The sequence below is a fragment of the Saccopteryx bilineata genome, chromosome 2 (assembly GCF_036850765.1).
Source record: "Saccopteryx bilineata isolate mSacBil1 chromosome 2, mSacBil1_pri_phased_curated, whole genome shotgun sequence".
In the NCBI taxonomy this organism is placed as follows: domain Eukaryota; kingdom Metazoa; phylum Chordata; class Mammalia; order Chiroptera; family Emballonuridae; genus Saccopteryx; species Saccopteryx bilineata.
The window spans coordinates 24,056,327-24,070,725 of record NC_089491.1 but is presented as its reverse complement, the minus strand read 5'-3'; the positions used below and the strand labels follow the sequence as shown (position 1 = coordinate 24,070,725).

General features: G+C 42.0%; 1 protein-coding gene across 8 annotated transcripts in view; it reads left to right on the top strand.

Annotated features, from left to right (window-relative positions):
- The window catches only part of MUSK (muscle associated receptor tyrosine kinase), an 86,302-nt gene that overhangs the window by 46,686 nt on the left and 25,217 nt on the right, over positions 1-14,399 (top strand). For 7 of the 8 annotated variants that reach the window (XM_066256541.1, XM_066256539.1, XM_066256535.1 and 4 more), the window contains one exon: positions 6,873-7,032. In XM_066256541.1, coding sequence (XP_066112638.1) covers positions 6,873-7,032 — 160 coding nt within the window. Of the gene's footprint in view, positions 1-6,872; positions 7,033-9,895; positions 9,904-11,991; positions 12,020-14,399 lie in introns of all 8 variants that reach the window. The other variant, XM_066256537.1, reaches the window with a different exon arrangement.

Below are 14,399 nucleotides of genomic sequence, written 5' to 3'. Positions count from 1 at the left end.
AATGCACTGTACAAAAGGCTAAAAGTACTGGAGTTTCTGCACATTCCCTAACCCCCTAATTTTTGTGAGCAGTGTACAAGCCAGTGAGCTAACTTCACTAACACACTACTAAGGACAAGTACTAGAAAAGACGGGGATGCCCCTGTTCTCCCCTTCTGTGAATACACCAATTGACTAACACCCTGAACAGTTAGAGCCAAAGAACAAGAGAAAGGCAAGCAGTGTGCCCCAACATGATCAAGAGTTATTTTGCTTTCTTCCTATGGATATGTCATTTATTTTTCAGGAAAATCTATAGTTTTAGATGAACTTCAGAGTGAGCGGTAAAATTCCTGTTGTTTTACAACATCAGAAATGGTAGTTTGATGTGAAGGAGCAGAGCTTACTTTTCTAAAAGAAAATATCCTTGTATTCTGATAACTGGATTTATTAAAAGTTACACCTATAACATCTCTATTATTTTGGCATTCAATTAAAAAAATGTAGAAAATGGCATGTAGTCTTGCTTTGTTTAATAAATATAGTTTCTAAAATATTTTAAAAGCTTTTCTTATTTATTAGAAGAATTTTATCAAATGAATAGCCAAATCCTCTGTGTTGAATTGTATTTTTAAGTTTTCTTAAAAGGGAGGCTCACCAATATTTTGCATATCTTTGAAGAGGCAGTATTTTGGGTTCAGAGTACATGAGCTTTGAAATCGTCTTACCCTATCAGCTGTATAAATTAAAATAACTTGTATATCAAATTTTATAGAATATTTTAGCAGCCAGATTGCAAGAGGCCAATATTTATGGCTGTGAGGATCAGAAACAATATGGAAATTTTTCTCAGTCTATTATTCCATTTTCTATGATGCACAGACAGGCATTCCTACAAGGTCCTGAACAGGGACCCACTGGGCCACACCTTAACAGTTCCATGAGGTATGCCCAGCTAACTGGAACTGTCTGCAAGAAATGGCCATTTAGTTCAGAATACCTTCAAAGTTATTTCTATGCTAAGATCAAATCATGATGAAGTTATGAGATTATCCAGCACTGGGAGTAGAACAGGGGTCAGGAATCTTTTTTGGCTGAGAGAGCCATGAACACCACATATTTTAAAATGTAATTCCGGGCCCTGGCCGGTTGGCTCAGTGGTAGAGCGTCAGCCTGGCGTGCAGGAGTCCCGGGTTCGATTTCCGGTCAGGGCACACAGGAGAAGTGCTCATCTGCTTCTCCACCCCTCCCCCTCTCCTTCCTCTCTGTCTCTCTCTTCCCCTCCCGCAGCCAAGGCTCCATTGAAGCAAGGTTGGCCCGGGCACTGAGGATGGCTCTGTGGCTTCTGCCTCAGGCACTAGAATGGCTCTGGTTGCAACAGAGCAAGGGCCCAGATGGGCGGAGCATCGCCCACTGGTGGGCATGCCAAGTGGATCCCCGTCAGGTGCATGCGGGAGTCTGTCTGACTGCCTCCCCATTTCCAACTTAAGAAAAAGTACAAAAAAAAAAAAAGAAAGAAAGAAAAAATGTAATTCCGTGAGAGCCATACGACTCGTGTATTTTATGCATTATCCAATAAAAATTAATTTGGTGTTGTCTTGGAGGACAGCTGTGATTGGCAACCATGAACATGAGCGGTAGGAAATGAATCAATTGTAATACATGAGAATGTTTTATATTTTTAACGTTATTTTTTTTTTTTATTAAAGATTTGTCTGCGAGCCAGATGCAGCCATCAAAAGAGCCACATCTGGCTTGCGAGACATAGGTTCCTGACCTCTGGGGTAGAGTCTCTCAAAACATCATTATTAATATATTAATGATGTATTCAAAATATCTCACAGGTCTATATCACTTTGCCACCTTCAAAAAGGTTTCACAGACATTGTTCTCAGGTGTGAACTCTTGTGCCTATTTAATAGAGCTTCTTGTTTGCCTTCTTTTGTGACACTCTCTCAGAGCCTGTCTATCCAGCTCCCTCCAAGCCAGCGCGCTGGGTGACCTGGGGAGAGAACAGTGTATTTACTATAAACACCAGATATAGTCACCTCAGGGAAGGGCTTGGTTTTGCCCAGGCATACCTTGGTGACAAGTCACAGCGATAATCTGAATGCATCCTTTTGATCTTGTAAACCTGCAGGGCAAAAAGACCGAAATGGAGGGCAAAGGGTTGTTTTTATTTTTAGGTCATCAAAAAATACTGACTGGTTGGTCAGGATGATCCATGAAGAAAGAAAAACAAATTCCAACTATGACTAACAAGGCCTGCTGTGCATGAGTCACAAAGTGGATGGAGCCAGGCCTCTGGAAGCAGGGGGAATAGCGTTCAGGGGCCACATTGTAATCAGGCCACGAGCCACATAACCCGTTGGTTTATTCACTGAAATACTTCAATACCTGGATCAAGTCCAGGAGAAGGGAGGTCAGGCACTTTAAGGATCACTCATTTTCCCTAGCAATAATGTTTTCAGTGACCTTGAGGAGGTGAATGACTTGCTTAGGTGTGAACATGAAAATAGTTGCAGTTTAGTCGGCACTGGGGTATTACTTGTTTCTGAGTTGCTTCCTGTTGGGCAGATGAAATATATTATGCTCACTTTGTTAAAGATGGTGCTGCCCATGTGGAAGCCCATCACCCAGGTGATGGTACTGGTTGCCCTTCTTGGTTGGGATGGACGTGATTATATTAATGTGTGTTGAGGGTGGGCTGTGGGCAGGCAGGATCCTTGTAGCCTGGAGTTTGGTTTTGGGACTAAGCCTTTCCCACCCTTTTTGATGTGGGGTGGTGCACTCTCATGAGGAATCCCATTATGCCTCAGATAAGTGACTTTGTATCAGAGACTTCCTTGTTTGTATATTGGATTAAAGGTTTTGATTTCTACACTATAAAGTAGGACAGACTGGGAGCTTGCTCTCTTGGTTCCTGAGATTAGCATTAGAGGAGAGAGCAGAGAAAGGAGAGCAGAGAAAGGCCACATGGAGGAGAAGAGAGAAGCAGCCAAGATGGTGGAGTGCTGAGGGAGAAGCCAGTTTGTGCAGAGTTTGTGCAGAGAGAAGGAGATGAAGAACAGAGGTGAATAAGGCTAGTGAGCTAGAAACCTTTGATTCTAGGAAACTTGGATAAGTCAGTAGCTTTGTGAGCACTGAATGGGTAAGTTTTGGAGCCTGGTGTGTGTTTCTACTTGCCTGCCGAGTGCAAGCTAGGATTAAAGGTAATGGCCCACCAGTTCTTGGCTCCATTGTTTCATTATTGTCTGTCTGAATCTAATGCGAACTTGCACTGGCCAGGCGGCTGTGATGGTGGCCGTGGATACTGGCTTTACACTTCCAAAGCATATACTTCCTGAAAGAGGGGACTATGCAGAGAAGGTAACTGTTCTACAGATTTCTCTCCTACAAACTGGAAAGGAATTATACTCACAGACCAAACATCCTGATGGCATACAGCATGTTGCTTAAGCATAGAGGTCTTTAGTTTTTTTGTTTTTGTTTTTTTCCTCACTGTTGCTTTGGGTTAAAATTCAAGGAGACGCCTGACTAGGCGGTGGCGCAGTGGATAGAGCGTCAGACTGGGATGCGGAAGGACCCAGGTTCTAGAGTCCGAGGTTGCCAGCTTGAGCGCGGGCTCATCTGGTTTGAGCAAAAAGCTCACCAGCTCAGACCTAAGGTCTCTGGCTCAAGCAAGGGGTTACTCGGTCTGCTGAAGGCCCGCGGTCAAGGCACATATGAGAAAGCAATCAATGAACAACTAAGGTGTCGCAATGCGCAATGAAAAACTGATGATTGATGCTTCTCATCTCTCTGTTCCTGTCTGTCTGTCCCTGTCTATCCCTCTCTCTGGCTCTGTAAAAAAAAAAAAAAAAAAAAAAAAAAATTTCAAGGAGAGGCCAAAATTGTATCTCTAATTGGTCAGTCCTTTTGATCTAACTTGGATAGTCAAATTCACTAGAAGTTGCTCTTCTGATAAACACAATAATGAATTTGATTTGAATTCCCAACGGAATATATGTCTCTTAAAGATATTTTTCTCTCTGCTTTGTCAATTTCTCATTAAGTTCCGGCTGCTTATCTGAGAAAAATGCCACCACATTTAATCTGACCTGGGAAGTTTCCCCCGGTAAGGTAAATTGATGGCCTGACCAGGCAGTGGCTCAGTGAGTAGATCGTTGGCCTGGGACGCTAAGGACTGTGGTTTGAAACCCGGAGGTTGCTGGCATGAGCCCAGGGTTGCTGGCTTGAGCATGGGATCATAAATGTGACTCCATGGTCATTGGCTTGAGCCCAAAGATCGCTAGCTTGAAGCCCAAGGTCACTGGTTTGAGACAAAGGTGGCTGACTTGAGCAAGGCGTCACTCACTCTGCTGTAATCCCCCAGTCAAGGCATATATGAGAAGTAATCAATGAACAACCAAGGTGCTACAACTATGAACTGATGCTTCTCATCTCTCTCCCTTCCTATTTGTCTGTTACTGTCTATCCTTCTCTCTCTTGTAAATTGATGTTCACAAAAATAATTTTTGTCATAAAGATGGACACTAATATTGCAGGCAGGGAATAGAAAAGGAGCAGCAGTTAATAGGGCAAACTGCCTGATGGCTACAAAGTGCTTAGTCCCAAGGCCGGGCAGCCACGCGGCTACAGAGGAAGAACGCTGGTCTCTCCCAGGGCTTCCCTCCCCCTTGCTAGTCTTCCTGTGAAAATCTTCCTCAGACAAAACAGAAATATACTGGCTCCAAATTTCTCATTCCCTTCTACTGGACGGACAGGTCTCTGTCCAGGTTCATGGGACGCCCGCCTCGGGAATAATGTCAAGGCAAACCAAAGTCTGATTCCTTAGTTGTCATTCCATTCAAATCTCCCCCAAACTGGCATTCCCTGCCTCCTATAAGCAGTGGTAATTAAAGAATAATTATTAAAAAGATAGTGTAATACTGAAGAAAAGAGTAAATCACCATTAAAAAAACAAAAAACTCCACCGCTTTAGCAATAATATTTAAGTTAGACAATTGTTTCGTTCATGGTTGGTTGATTTGGTGAGATTATTGTTACTGTTCTTGTATTCTAATGACTCTTCAATTGCTCTTACTTGTAGGACTGGGGAAGGCACTGTAAAAGTGATTAAAAGCACAGGTTTTGGGTCAAACAAATTAGAGTACAAGTTCTAACTCTGCAACCGTACTAGAATACGCTGGGCAGCTGTCTTTCCCACAGAGCTGGAATGATGATGACTAACAAGCAAGCACAACATATACTAACCTGTCAATTATGTGCCGATATTGCAGTGGTCTCCTGCCTCTTCCAGGACATGTGATTTTCTGACTTAAGCAGTAAGGAGTGATGTATGTCATGCCTCAAAAACAGAATTGGCTTCACAGCCATTCCTTTAGTAACCATCCAACTACCTGATGTGTATTTGTGGGGAAGTGAACAGAGTTATGAAAAAAAATCCAAAAGTATACAACCTCTTATTCTTTTTTTTTTGTATTTTTTTTTTCTGAAGCTGGAAACGGGGAGAGACAGTCAGACAGACTCCCGCATGAGCCTGACCGGGATCCACCCAGCACGCCCGCCAGGGGGCGATGCTCTGCCCACCAGGGGGCGATGCTCTGTCGCAACCAGAGCCACTCTAGCGCCTGGGGCAGAGGCCAAGGTGCCATCCCCAGCGCCCGGGCCATCTTTGCTCCAATGGAGCCTCGCTGTGGGAGGGGAAGAGAGAGACAGAGAGGAAGGAGAGCGGGAGGGGTGGAGAAGCAGATGGGCGCTTCTCCTATGTGCCCTGGCCGGGAATCGAACCCGGGACTTCCGCACACCAGGCCGATGCTCTACCACTGAGCAAACCGGCCAGGGCCTCTACAACCTCTTATTTTTAACTATCTCTATCTTTAAAAGATAGAGAATACATCTTGAGAGATCCACACAGTGTATCTTTCCTATGTGCATTGGTTATCTATTACTGTATCATAGTCATCCCAAAGTTTAGGGGCTTAAAACAATAACCATTTATTAATGGTCATGGGTCTGTTGGTCCACTGCAAAAGTATGTTGATTTAGACCAGGACTGCTTGATCTTGGCTAATCTAGCGCCTGTGATTGGCAGGTAGGTTAACTGGGTGCTGGTTGGTCGAGAATGGCATTATCATATATCACAGAGATCCCCAAACTTTTTACACAGGGGCCAGTTCACTGTCCCTCAGACCGTTGGAGGGCCTGACTATAAAAAAAAACTATGAACAAATCCCTATGCACACTGCACATATCTTATTTTAAAGTAAAAAACAAAAAAACAAAAACAAAACAGGAACAAATACAATATTTAAAATAAAGAACAAGTAAATTTAAATCAACAAACTGACCAGAATTTCAATGGGAACTATGCTCCTTTCACTGTCCACCAATGAAAGAGGTGCCCCTTCCGGAAGAGCGGCGGGGGCCGGATAAATGGCCTCAGGGGGCCGCATGCGGCCCGGGGCCGTAGTTTGGGGACTGCTGATGTATCAGGTGGTTATTGTTGGCTCCAAGCTGGAACAGTGGGAATAACTGAGCCATGTGCACCTCATCCTCTAGCAAGCCAGCTCTGTCTAGTTCACAGAAGATCACAGGTTCCAAGAGCCACAAGATAGCAAGTCACATGTGTAGTAATGTTACAAATCTCTGTGTCTTTCAAAATCATATTACAAGGCCAAAGCAGGGAGAAAGATACTACCTCGGGAGGAAAGAGCTACAAAGTCACATTGCAAGGTCATGGGCACAGAGGCAGAAAAGTTTTTGGCTGATTTTGCAATCTACCACATGCCTTTTGATCACAATGCTAATCCTTTTTCTTTCAAGTGTATGGATGCAACATATTAGGAGATCCTTGACCTAATTTTATTTTTTCTTCCCTTTTCCACCAGGTTTCCTCTGGGTCCATTCAAGAAAGTGTGAAAGATCGAGTGATTGACTCAAGACTACAGCTGTTTATCACCAAACCAGGACTCTACACGTGCATAGCAACTAATAAGCACGGAGAGAAATTCAGCACTGCGAAGGCTGCAGCCACTGTCAGTATAGCAGGTAGGAGGGATCTGCCCAATTGCATTGCTCCAGGAGAGGGGAAGAGTTGGCCCTAGTCCACAAATAGCTCAGAGTGGGGAAAATCTTCCTTGTTTTATATCTTACTCCAGTCCCCTTTGGCCTATTGCTTTATCCATGCGGACACTCCAGAGGTTGACCTAATACTTGTTGATTTTGCTGATTTATTGCCTCAAAAACCAAATCCTCAAATACCTACCCAAGTGATGGGTAACAGCTTCCAGAGGCTCACTTCTCCCTCCTTCCCTCCCTCCCCCACTCCTCTTTTCCTCCCTCCCTCCCTCCCTCCCTCCCTCCCTCCCTTCCTTCCTTCTTTTTCTTTTCCTCCATTTCTCCTTCTTTTCTTTTTCCCTTTTTGCCTTCTTTTCTCCTTTTCTTTTTTTCCTTTCACTCTTTTTCTTTCATTTTCCATCTTTTCTCTTTTTCCTTCTCTCTTTCTTCCTTTCCTATTTTTTCTTTCCCCCTTCCCTTCCCTTCCCATCCCTTTCTTTGTCTGGGTTAATCAAATTTCCCAAGGCTCTCAAAGAGTAAGTCTGCAGGTATTTAACATGGTTGTGCTAATCATTTCATGGCTATTTCTTGAGGGCAGTTTCACTTAGGAGCATGTAATCTATCTTGTGGTCTTTCCCTTTCCTGTTTCATGCAATTGATAGCAGACTTACAGGTGTTTCAAGGAAAAGAGCTGACACATCGAGTTCTGGGATATTTGTGTTGGATTTTAAAGGTTTATTTTTAAAATGTAAATATCCCAAAGGCTTCTGAGAACATTTGTGGAATTCCTAGAAATGAAAATAATCCCTGTATCAGGAAACGCCCAGCATGTTATATTCATAGCCTGTCTACCACTCAAGGGTCAGCAGAGACGCTTGTTCCTGAGTGTAAATCAAGCCCGGGTAAAACCTGTGCCCAGTGCCAGCTTTCCAGAGCCTGACATTTCTTACCGCAGTGCCACTTCTTTGATCTGCCCTGATGGGGAAATATTCAGTAATGGTTGGGGTTTTTAATATGAGGTGAATAGAGACCACAGAAAAATATATAGGGAGCTTTGGGCAAGGCTGGACCTCTCAGGCCTGCCCGTGAAGGGAAGAGAAGATTCCAAAATGAGGACTCTTTTCTGCTGCCTTCTCCAAGGATATTATCTGCCTGTATTGTCTTGAGACTTCACATCAGTTATTCTAAAATTTCCACTGATGGGAAATCATTTCTCCCAGAGAAAATGGGTGAGAATGACAAAAGTAAATTCAACTCAATTTAACAACTGGTAAAATGATTATTAGTTACATAACACTTCGTTGTTTATGAAGTACTCTCTCTTTTTCTATTATTCATTTTAAAGATATAGAGAGATGAACAGAGAGAGAGAGAGATACATTGATCTGTTGTTCCACTTATTTATGCATTCATTGGTTGCTTCTTGCATGTGCCCTGACCAGGAATTAAAACTGCAACCTGAGTGTATCAGGATGAGGTTCTAACCAACTGAGCTACCCAACCAGGGCCAATATAAAGTACTCTTACATACATTTATTACATACACTGGATTCAGGCCATTGTGTTAGGCACAGGATGCAAACTTAATTTACAAATTGGATAGTTAACAACAAAATCCCTGCCTTTTGGGGTCTTTGAATCTAGAAAAGAAGTCAATCAGCCATATGTATTATGGCACAGACTATGTTCTATGTCAGAAGTATAAGCAAAGTACAACAGCAGAAAAAGAAAGGCTGTAGTTAAAGGAATGGAGCAGGAGACACAAGCATGAGATGAAAAAGTGGAAGTGTATTCAGAAAGCAGCATGATGGGATCTGGGAGTGATGGGGAGAGTGGAAGAAAAGTTTGAAATATGGGTTCTGGCCAGGTTATGCAGAGCCTAAGTAGATGGAATGTATTCTTCAATCAATGGTATGTTGCTTAATTATATTAGAGAAGACAAGTGTAATGGTTAGATATATCCATTATCAAATTAATAGACATTGGGTATCAAAAGTTTGAGAGGCATGGCAAGAAGTTAGAAGGCCATTATAGGAGTCTAGAAAAGTCATAAAGATCTGAACAACAACAGCATCAATTGGTACAGAAAGAAGAGAAGAGATGCTTGGGACCTATCAGGATAGAAATGATAAAATTTGGAAGTGTTTGACTGTGGCAATATAGTAGAAGGATGAGTTGAGGTATGGCTAAGATTTTGAGGAAGGAGTCCAGGTCAAACAACAATTAAAAAAAAACCCATATGAACACAAAAAGGTTCAGGAGATAAAATAATTAAAATTTTAATGCCTTTTAATTATTTGATATTATTCTAGCCTCATTAACTTATGTTTTAGTTGATATTTGATCAAGACCCAATGTTAAAAATATATATTTATATCTGTGGGTGTGTGCGTGGGTGTGTGTGTGTGTGTGTGTGTGTGTGCGTGTGTGTGTAGAGAAAGCAAGAGAAGTTGAGAGAGAGAGAAAGAAAACAAACTGATCTAATCTAGTTTAATTTACACCTCCTCTGGGCAGAAGAGAAGAAATACTATTGTTAATCTTAAAAGAGTCTCATTTCAGGTAATTATTAAGTCATTCAAAGATCAATTCCCTGCCAGGGCTCTTCCTGCCTTCCTCCTTTCATCCCTCCCCTGGTTGGCAGGGAAGAAGGGGACTTGACTTCATGCAGTGTATCCTCTGGACACCCCCGTCTCTAGTGAGGTCTGCAGCTGGAGCACTTATGATCTCATTCCTGGTTAGAATCCAGAGGACCTCCCTGGCTGGCTTGGCACCTTTGAGGTTTCTCCTGTAGCAGCCCAGCCCTCTTCTCAGTCAAATCTATCATCAAGCCATTCTCTAGCGGCCCTGTAGCTAGCTCACCCTGTCTTTTCCTACTAGGGAAGGCATGCTGGATTCCAACTCAGCCCTTCTCACCCCTCATGGGTCCTGAAGCAACTTCTGAATCACTTTCAAGTAACACAAAATCCAAGAGCAATTCAGACCTACTAGCTCAGTCCTGCTGTCTACCCAACCATGTCATGCTACCCTTTTCACACTAATGTGGCCATCCCAGGTCAGGTTAAGGGACCTTTAAGATTTTCTGCTTGTAGAGTCCCAAATAAAAAGTATAGGAAAAAGCTTTTGGCTTTTTCCTTAATTTATCAATTTACCTTTCTTCTAATATTTTGGTCCAGAGAATCTATAAAATGTGTACCTGAATTCTTAATCTCCCTACTTCCCTCCTTTTCATAACATAAAAAGCTAGGAGCACTGGTCACAGACTTCCCCTTTGTGTAGTAACCTTCATGGTCCACCCATTGTAAGTACAAAAAAGACAGCGGTATGACCAGTAAGGAGGAGAACCTAATAAAGTGGGTATATTTGCCCTGCAAAGGCAGATTCAGCACACGGACATGATTTCCTGATGCTGAAAAGACTTCAGAGCATGACTGTCACCAACTTATCTACAGTAACCTTGCCTCTTCATTCTTGTCCTAGCCCAAATGAGGACCTGATTCAACTCCATTAATAAATGAAATATACTAACAGAGGAAGCTGTAATCTAATCCCAAATGATGATATTTTCAGATGGTAGAAAGAGCCTGAAGGTATGGGCAGGCAGCATAGATAGGCAATGTCCCCGGGTGCAGGGCAGAGTGGCCAATGTTGAGAACAGACCAGAATAAGGATGGGGGCAGTTGGCAACAGCAGCTCCGGAAATATATCAATAAAATATATGTAAGGAAAGAGATGGTGGGAGCAATTAATGGCTAGACACAGTAGCAGAGACGGCTTGAAATCTGCTGCAGCAACAAAGTTGAATGTAGATGAGGAACAAAGACCTCATTAGGAGCAATGGAACCAGCAGTGACTTGAATTTAAGGTAATAAGCCTGAAAATGCATGTTGAACAAGTGTGAGGTACTGTACTTGAACCAAAAATCTAAATCCCCCTGCACACGAGGAGGGGGGAGTTATTGAGAGGAACAAAGAGGAAAAGCATCAAACTGGAGTACTGAGGTCACCAGTTCGAAACTACAGGCTTGCCCTGTCAAGGCACATAGAAGAAGCAACTGTGAGTTGATGCTTCCCACTCCTCCCTTGCCACATACACACACCTTTCTATCTCTCTCTTTCTCTCTCAAAAAAAAAAGAAAGAAAGAAAGAAAGAAAAAGATGAGCAAAGAGGAACTCCCTCAAGTTGCTAACTTATAAAAAGACACAAGACCCTTAGTTCAGCCTCTGATCCATTTTCCATGTTGGGTCTCACTTACTTTGAGGAGAATTGAAGCTTTCCTAATTTTCCTAAAATTTCCCCAGGAAGATCCAATGAGGGTGTCTCAATGATATGATGGAATAAGACCTCTGAACACCAAGAGACACCTGCCATTTTCTCTTCATCATGGTGACTTGTTCTTTTCAATTAAACCTGTTAGATGTCTCAGAAAGGTCTCTCTACCATCAGTGAGGACACCACCTTTCAACTCGAGGGTGCTCCCTGTTCCAGAGAAGTGAGGCCACTCGGGTGAAAAAGGAATTTGCTGAGTCATTCTAATTCAGAATTATCTCAAGGAAGCATGGTCTCATTCATGCTCTCCAGATCTTCCAGAGCTTGAATGTAGCATCTGCTTTCTCTGTGCTGCTTTTGGCCCCTCCCTCCTTTGGCCTCTGATGGGGCCAGAGGTCTAGAGCTTTGAGTCAGGTGTGGGGCCTCCCCTTGACATTCTGGCAAGGCTTCCTTACCCCAAACTCTTCTTTCTCTCATTTCAGTCAACTCCATCCTTCCCTAGAGTTCTGTAGTCAACAGCCCCCTTTGTCACATTCTTTGTGTTTCACTTTGAAGCTTTTACTCTGTTTATTTACTCATCCCAGCAGGGAAAACTGGAAATGGAAAAAATCTGGTCTAGCGCTTAGGATGAAGTCTAATGATACCTCTAGTGTTTAAGGACAAGAAAGAAAAAATAAAGATCAGCCTTCATTTTCCCAAAACTCTTCCATGTGTTTGCCCAAATCCTTATGCATTATTTGAGAAATGTGATATACTTCTTTCTGACTCATTTACATTTGCTGTTAGTCATCAAAAGGAGTCAGAAAAACTTTTGGAACTTCTCCCTATGAACCAGGAAGTTGCATTTCCCCTCCAGTCACAAACCCAAAAGGTTCAAATTGCAATTTAAACTCACCAGGACACAGGATATTTGGCAAGATGCCTTCTCTTTGTCATTAGAATCCTCAGCCCTGTAGCAGAGACCAGCAAGACTCTAGAGACAGCCCATGATCCCTCCAACAAGCATAGTTCTGGAAGAGCCAGAGGCCATCAAAATAGACACAGGCATCTCACCAAACATTTAAAGAAGAATTAACACCAATCCTTCTCAAACTCTTCCAAAAATCTGAACAGGAGGGAACACTCTCAAAATCATTTGACTAGGCCAGCATTATTCAGATACCAAGGTCAGATAAGGACACTACAGGAAAAGAAAACTTCAGACCGCTATCCCTGATAAACATGGATGAAAAAACTCTGAACAAAATATTAGTAAACTGAATTCAATAGCATGTTAAAAGGAGCATACACCATGGTCAAGTGAGATTTACCCCAGGGATGCAAGAATGGCCCAACATATGCAAATCAATAAATATGATATACCACATTAATAGAATGCAAGATAAAAATTATATGATCTTCTCAATAAATGCAGAAAATGCATTTAACAAAATACAATATCCTTTTATGATAAAAAATGTTCAACAAATTGGGTATAGAAGTAACATACTTCAATGCAATATGAGCCATATATGACAAACTCACAACCAACAGCATAATAAATCAGGAAAGGTTGAAAGCTTTTTCTCTAAGATCAGGAACAAAACATTAGTACCCACTCTCATCACTCCTCTTCAGCATAGTATTGGAAGTCCTAGCCAGAGTGATAAGGCAATAAAAAAAGGCATCGAAACAGAAAAGGAAGAAGTAAAATTGTCTTTGTTTGCAAATGATATGATTTAATGTATAGACAATCCTAAAGACCACCAACAAATATTAGAATAAATAATTCAAAAAATTGCAACATACAAAATCAACATACATAAATCAGTTATGTTTCTATACATTAAGAACAAAAAATTTTGCCCTGGCCGGTTGGCTCAGCGGTAGAGCGTCGGCCTAGCGTGCGGAGGACCCGGGTTCGATTCCCCGCCAGGGCACACAGGAGAAGCGCCCATTTGCTTCTCCACCCCTCCCCCTCTCCTTCCTCTCTGTCTCTCTCTTCCCCTCCCGCAGCCAAGGCTCCATTGGAGCAAGGATGGCCCGGGCGCTGGGGATGGCTCTGTGGCCTCTGCCCCAGGCGCTAGAGTGGCTCTGGTCGCAACATGGCGACGCCCAGGATGGGCAGAGCATCGCCCCCTGGTGGGCAGAGCATCGCCCCTGGTGGGCGTGCTGGGTGGATCCCGGTCGGGCGCATGCGGGAGTCTGTCTGACTGTCTCTCCCTGTTTCCAGCTTCAGAAAAATGAAAAAAAAAAAAAAAATTTAAAAAGAATAAAGAACATCACATTTACATCAAAAACATTAAAATACTTAGGGGTAAATTTAACCAAGGACATGAAAGATCTATACTTAAAAAATTCTAAGATTTTGGTTAAATAAATTGAAGACACAAATAAATGGAAAGATATTCTGTGTTCATGGGTCAGAAGAATTAACATTGTAAAAATGTTCATACTATTTAAAGCAATTTACAGATTCAAGGCAATCTGGCATTTTTCACAGAAATTGAACAAACAATCCTAAAATTTGTATGGAACCACAAAAGATCCTGAACAGTCAAAGCAATCCTGAGAAGGAATAACAATTATGAAGACATCATATTTTCTGATTTCAAATTATACGATAAAATGATAGTATAGTAATCAAGACAGTACAGAACTGTCATTAAAAACAGACAGGTAGACCAAATGAAACTGAATCAAGAGCCCAAAAGCAAACACATGCATATGGTCAATTAATTTATGAAAAGGTGCCAAGAATATGCAATGGGTGGAGAACAGCCTCTTCAATAAATGGTGTTGGGACAACTGAATAACAACATGCAGAAGAATGAAACTAAACCCCTATTTTATACCATTCACAAAAATTAACTTGGAATGGATTTAAGATTTACACATAAGACCTGAAAACATGAAACTCCTAAAAGATAACATAAGTGGCAACTTTGTTGACATCATTTTCATCACTGATTTTAATAGGACATGGAAAGCAAAATAAACAAGTGGGACTATTTCAAAGTAAAAAGTTTTTGCATAGCAAAGAAATCATCAACAAAATGAAAAGGCAACCTAGGGAATGGGAGAAAATACTTGCAAATCATGTATCTGGTAAG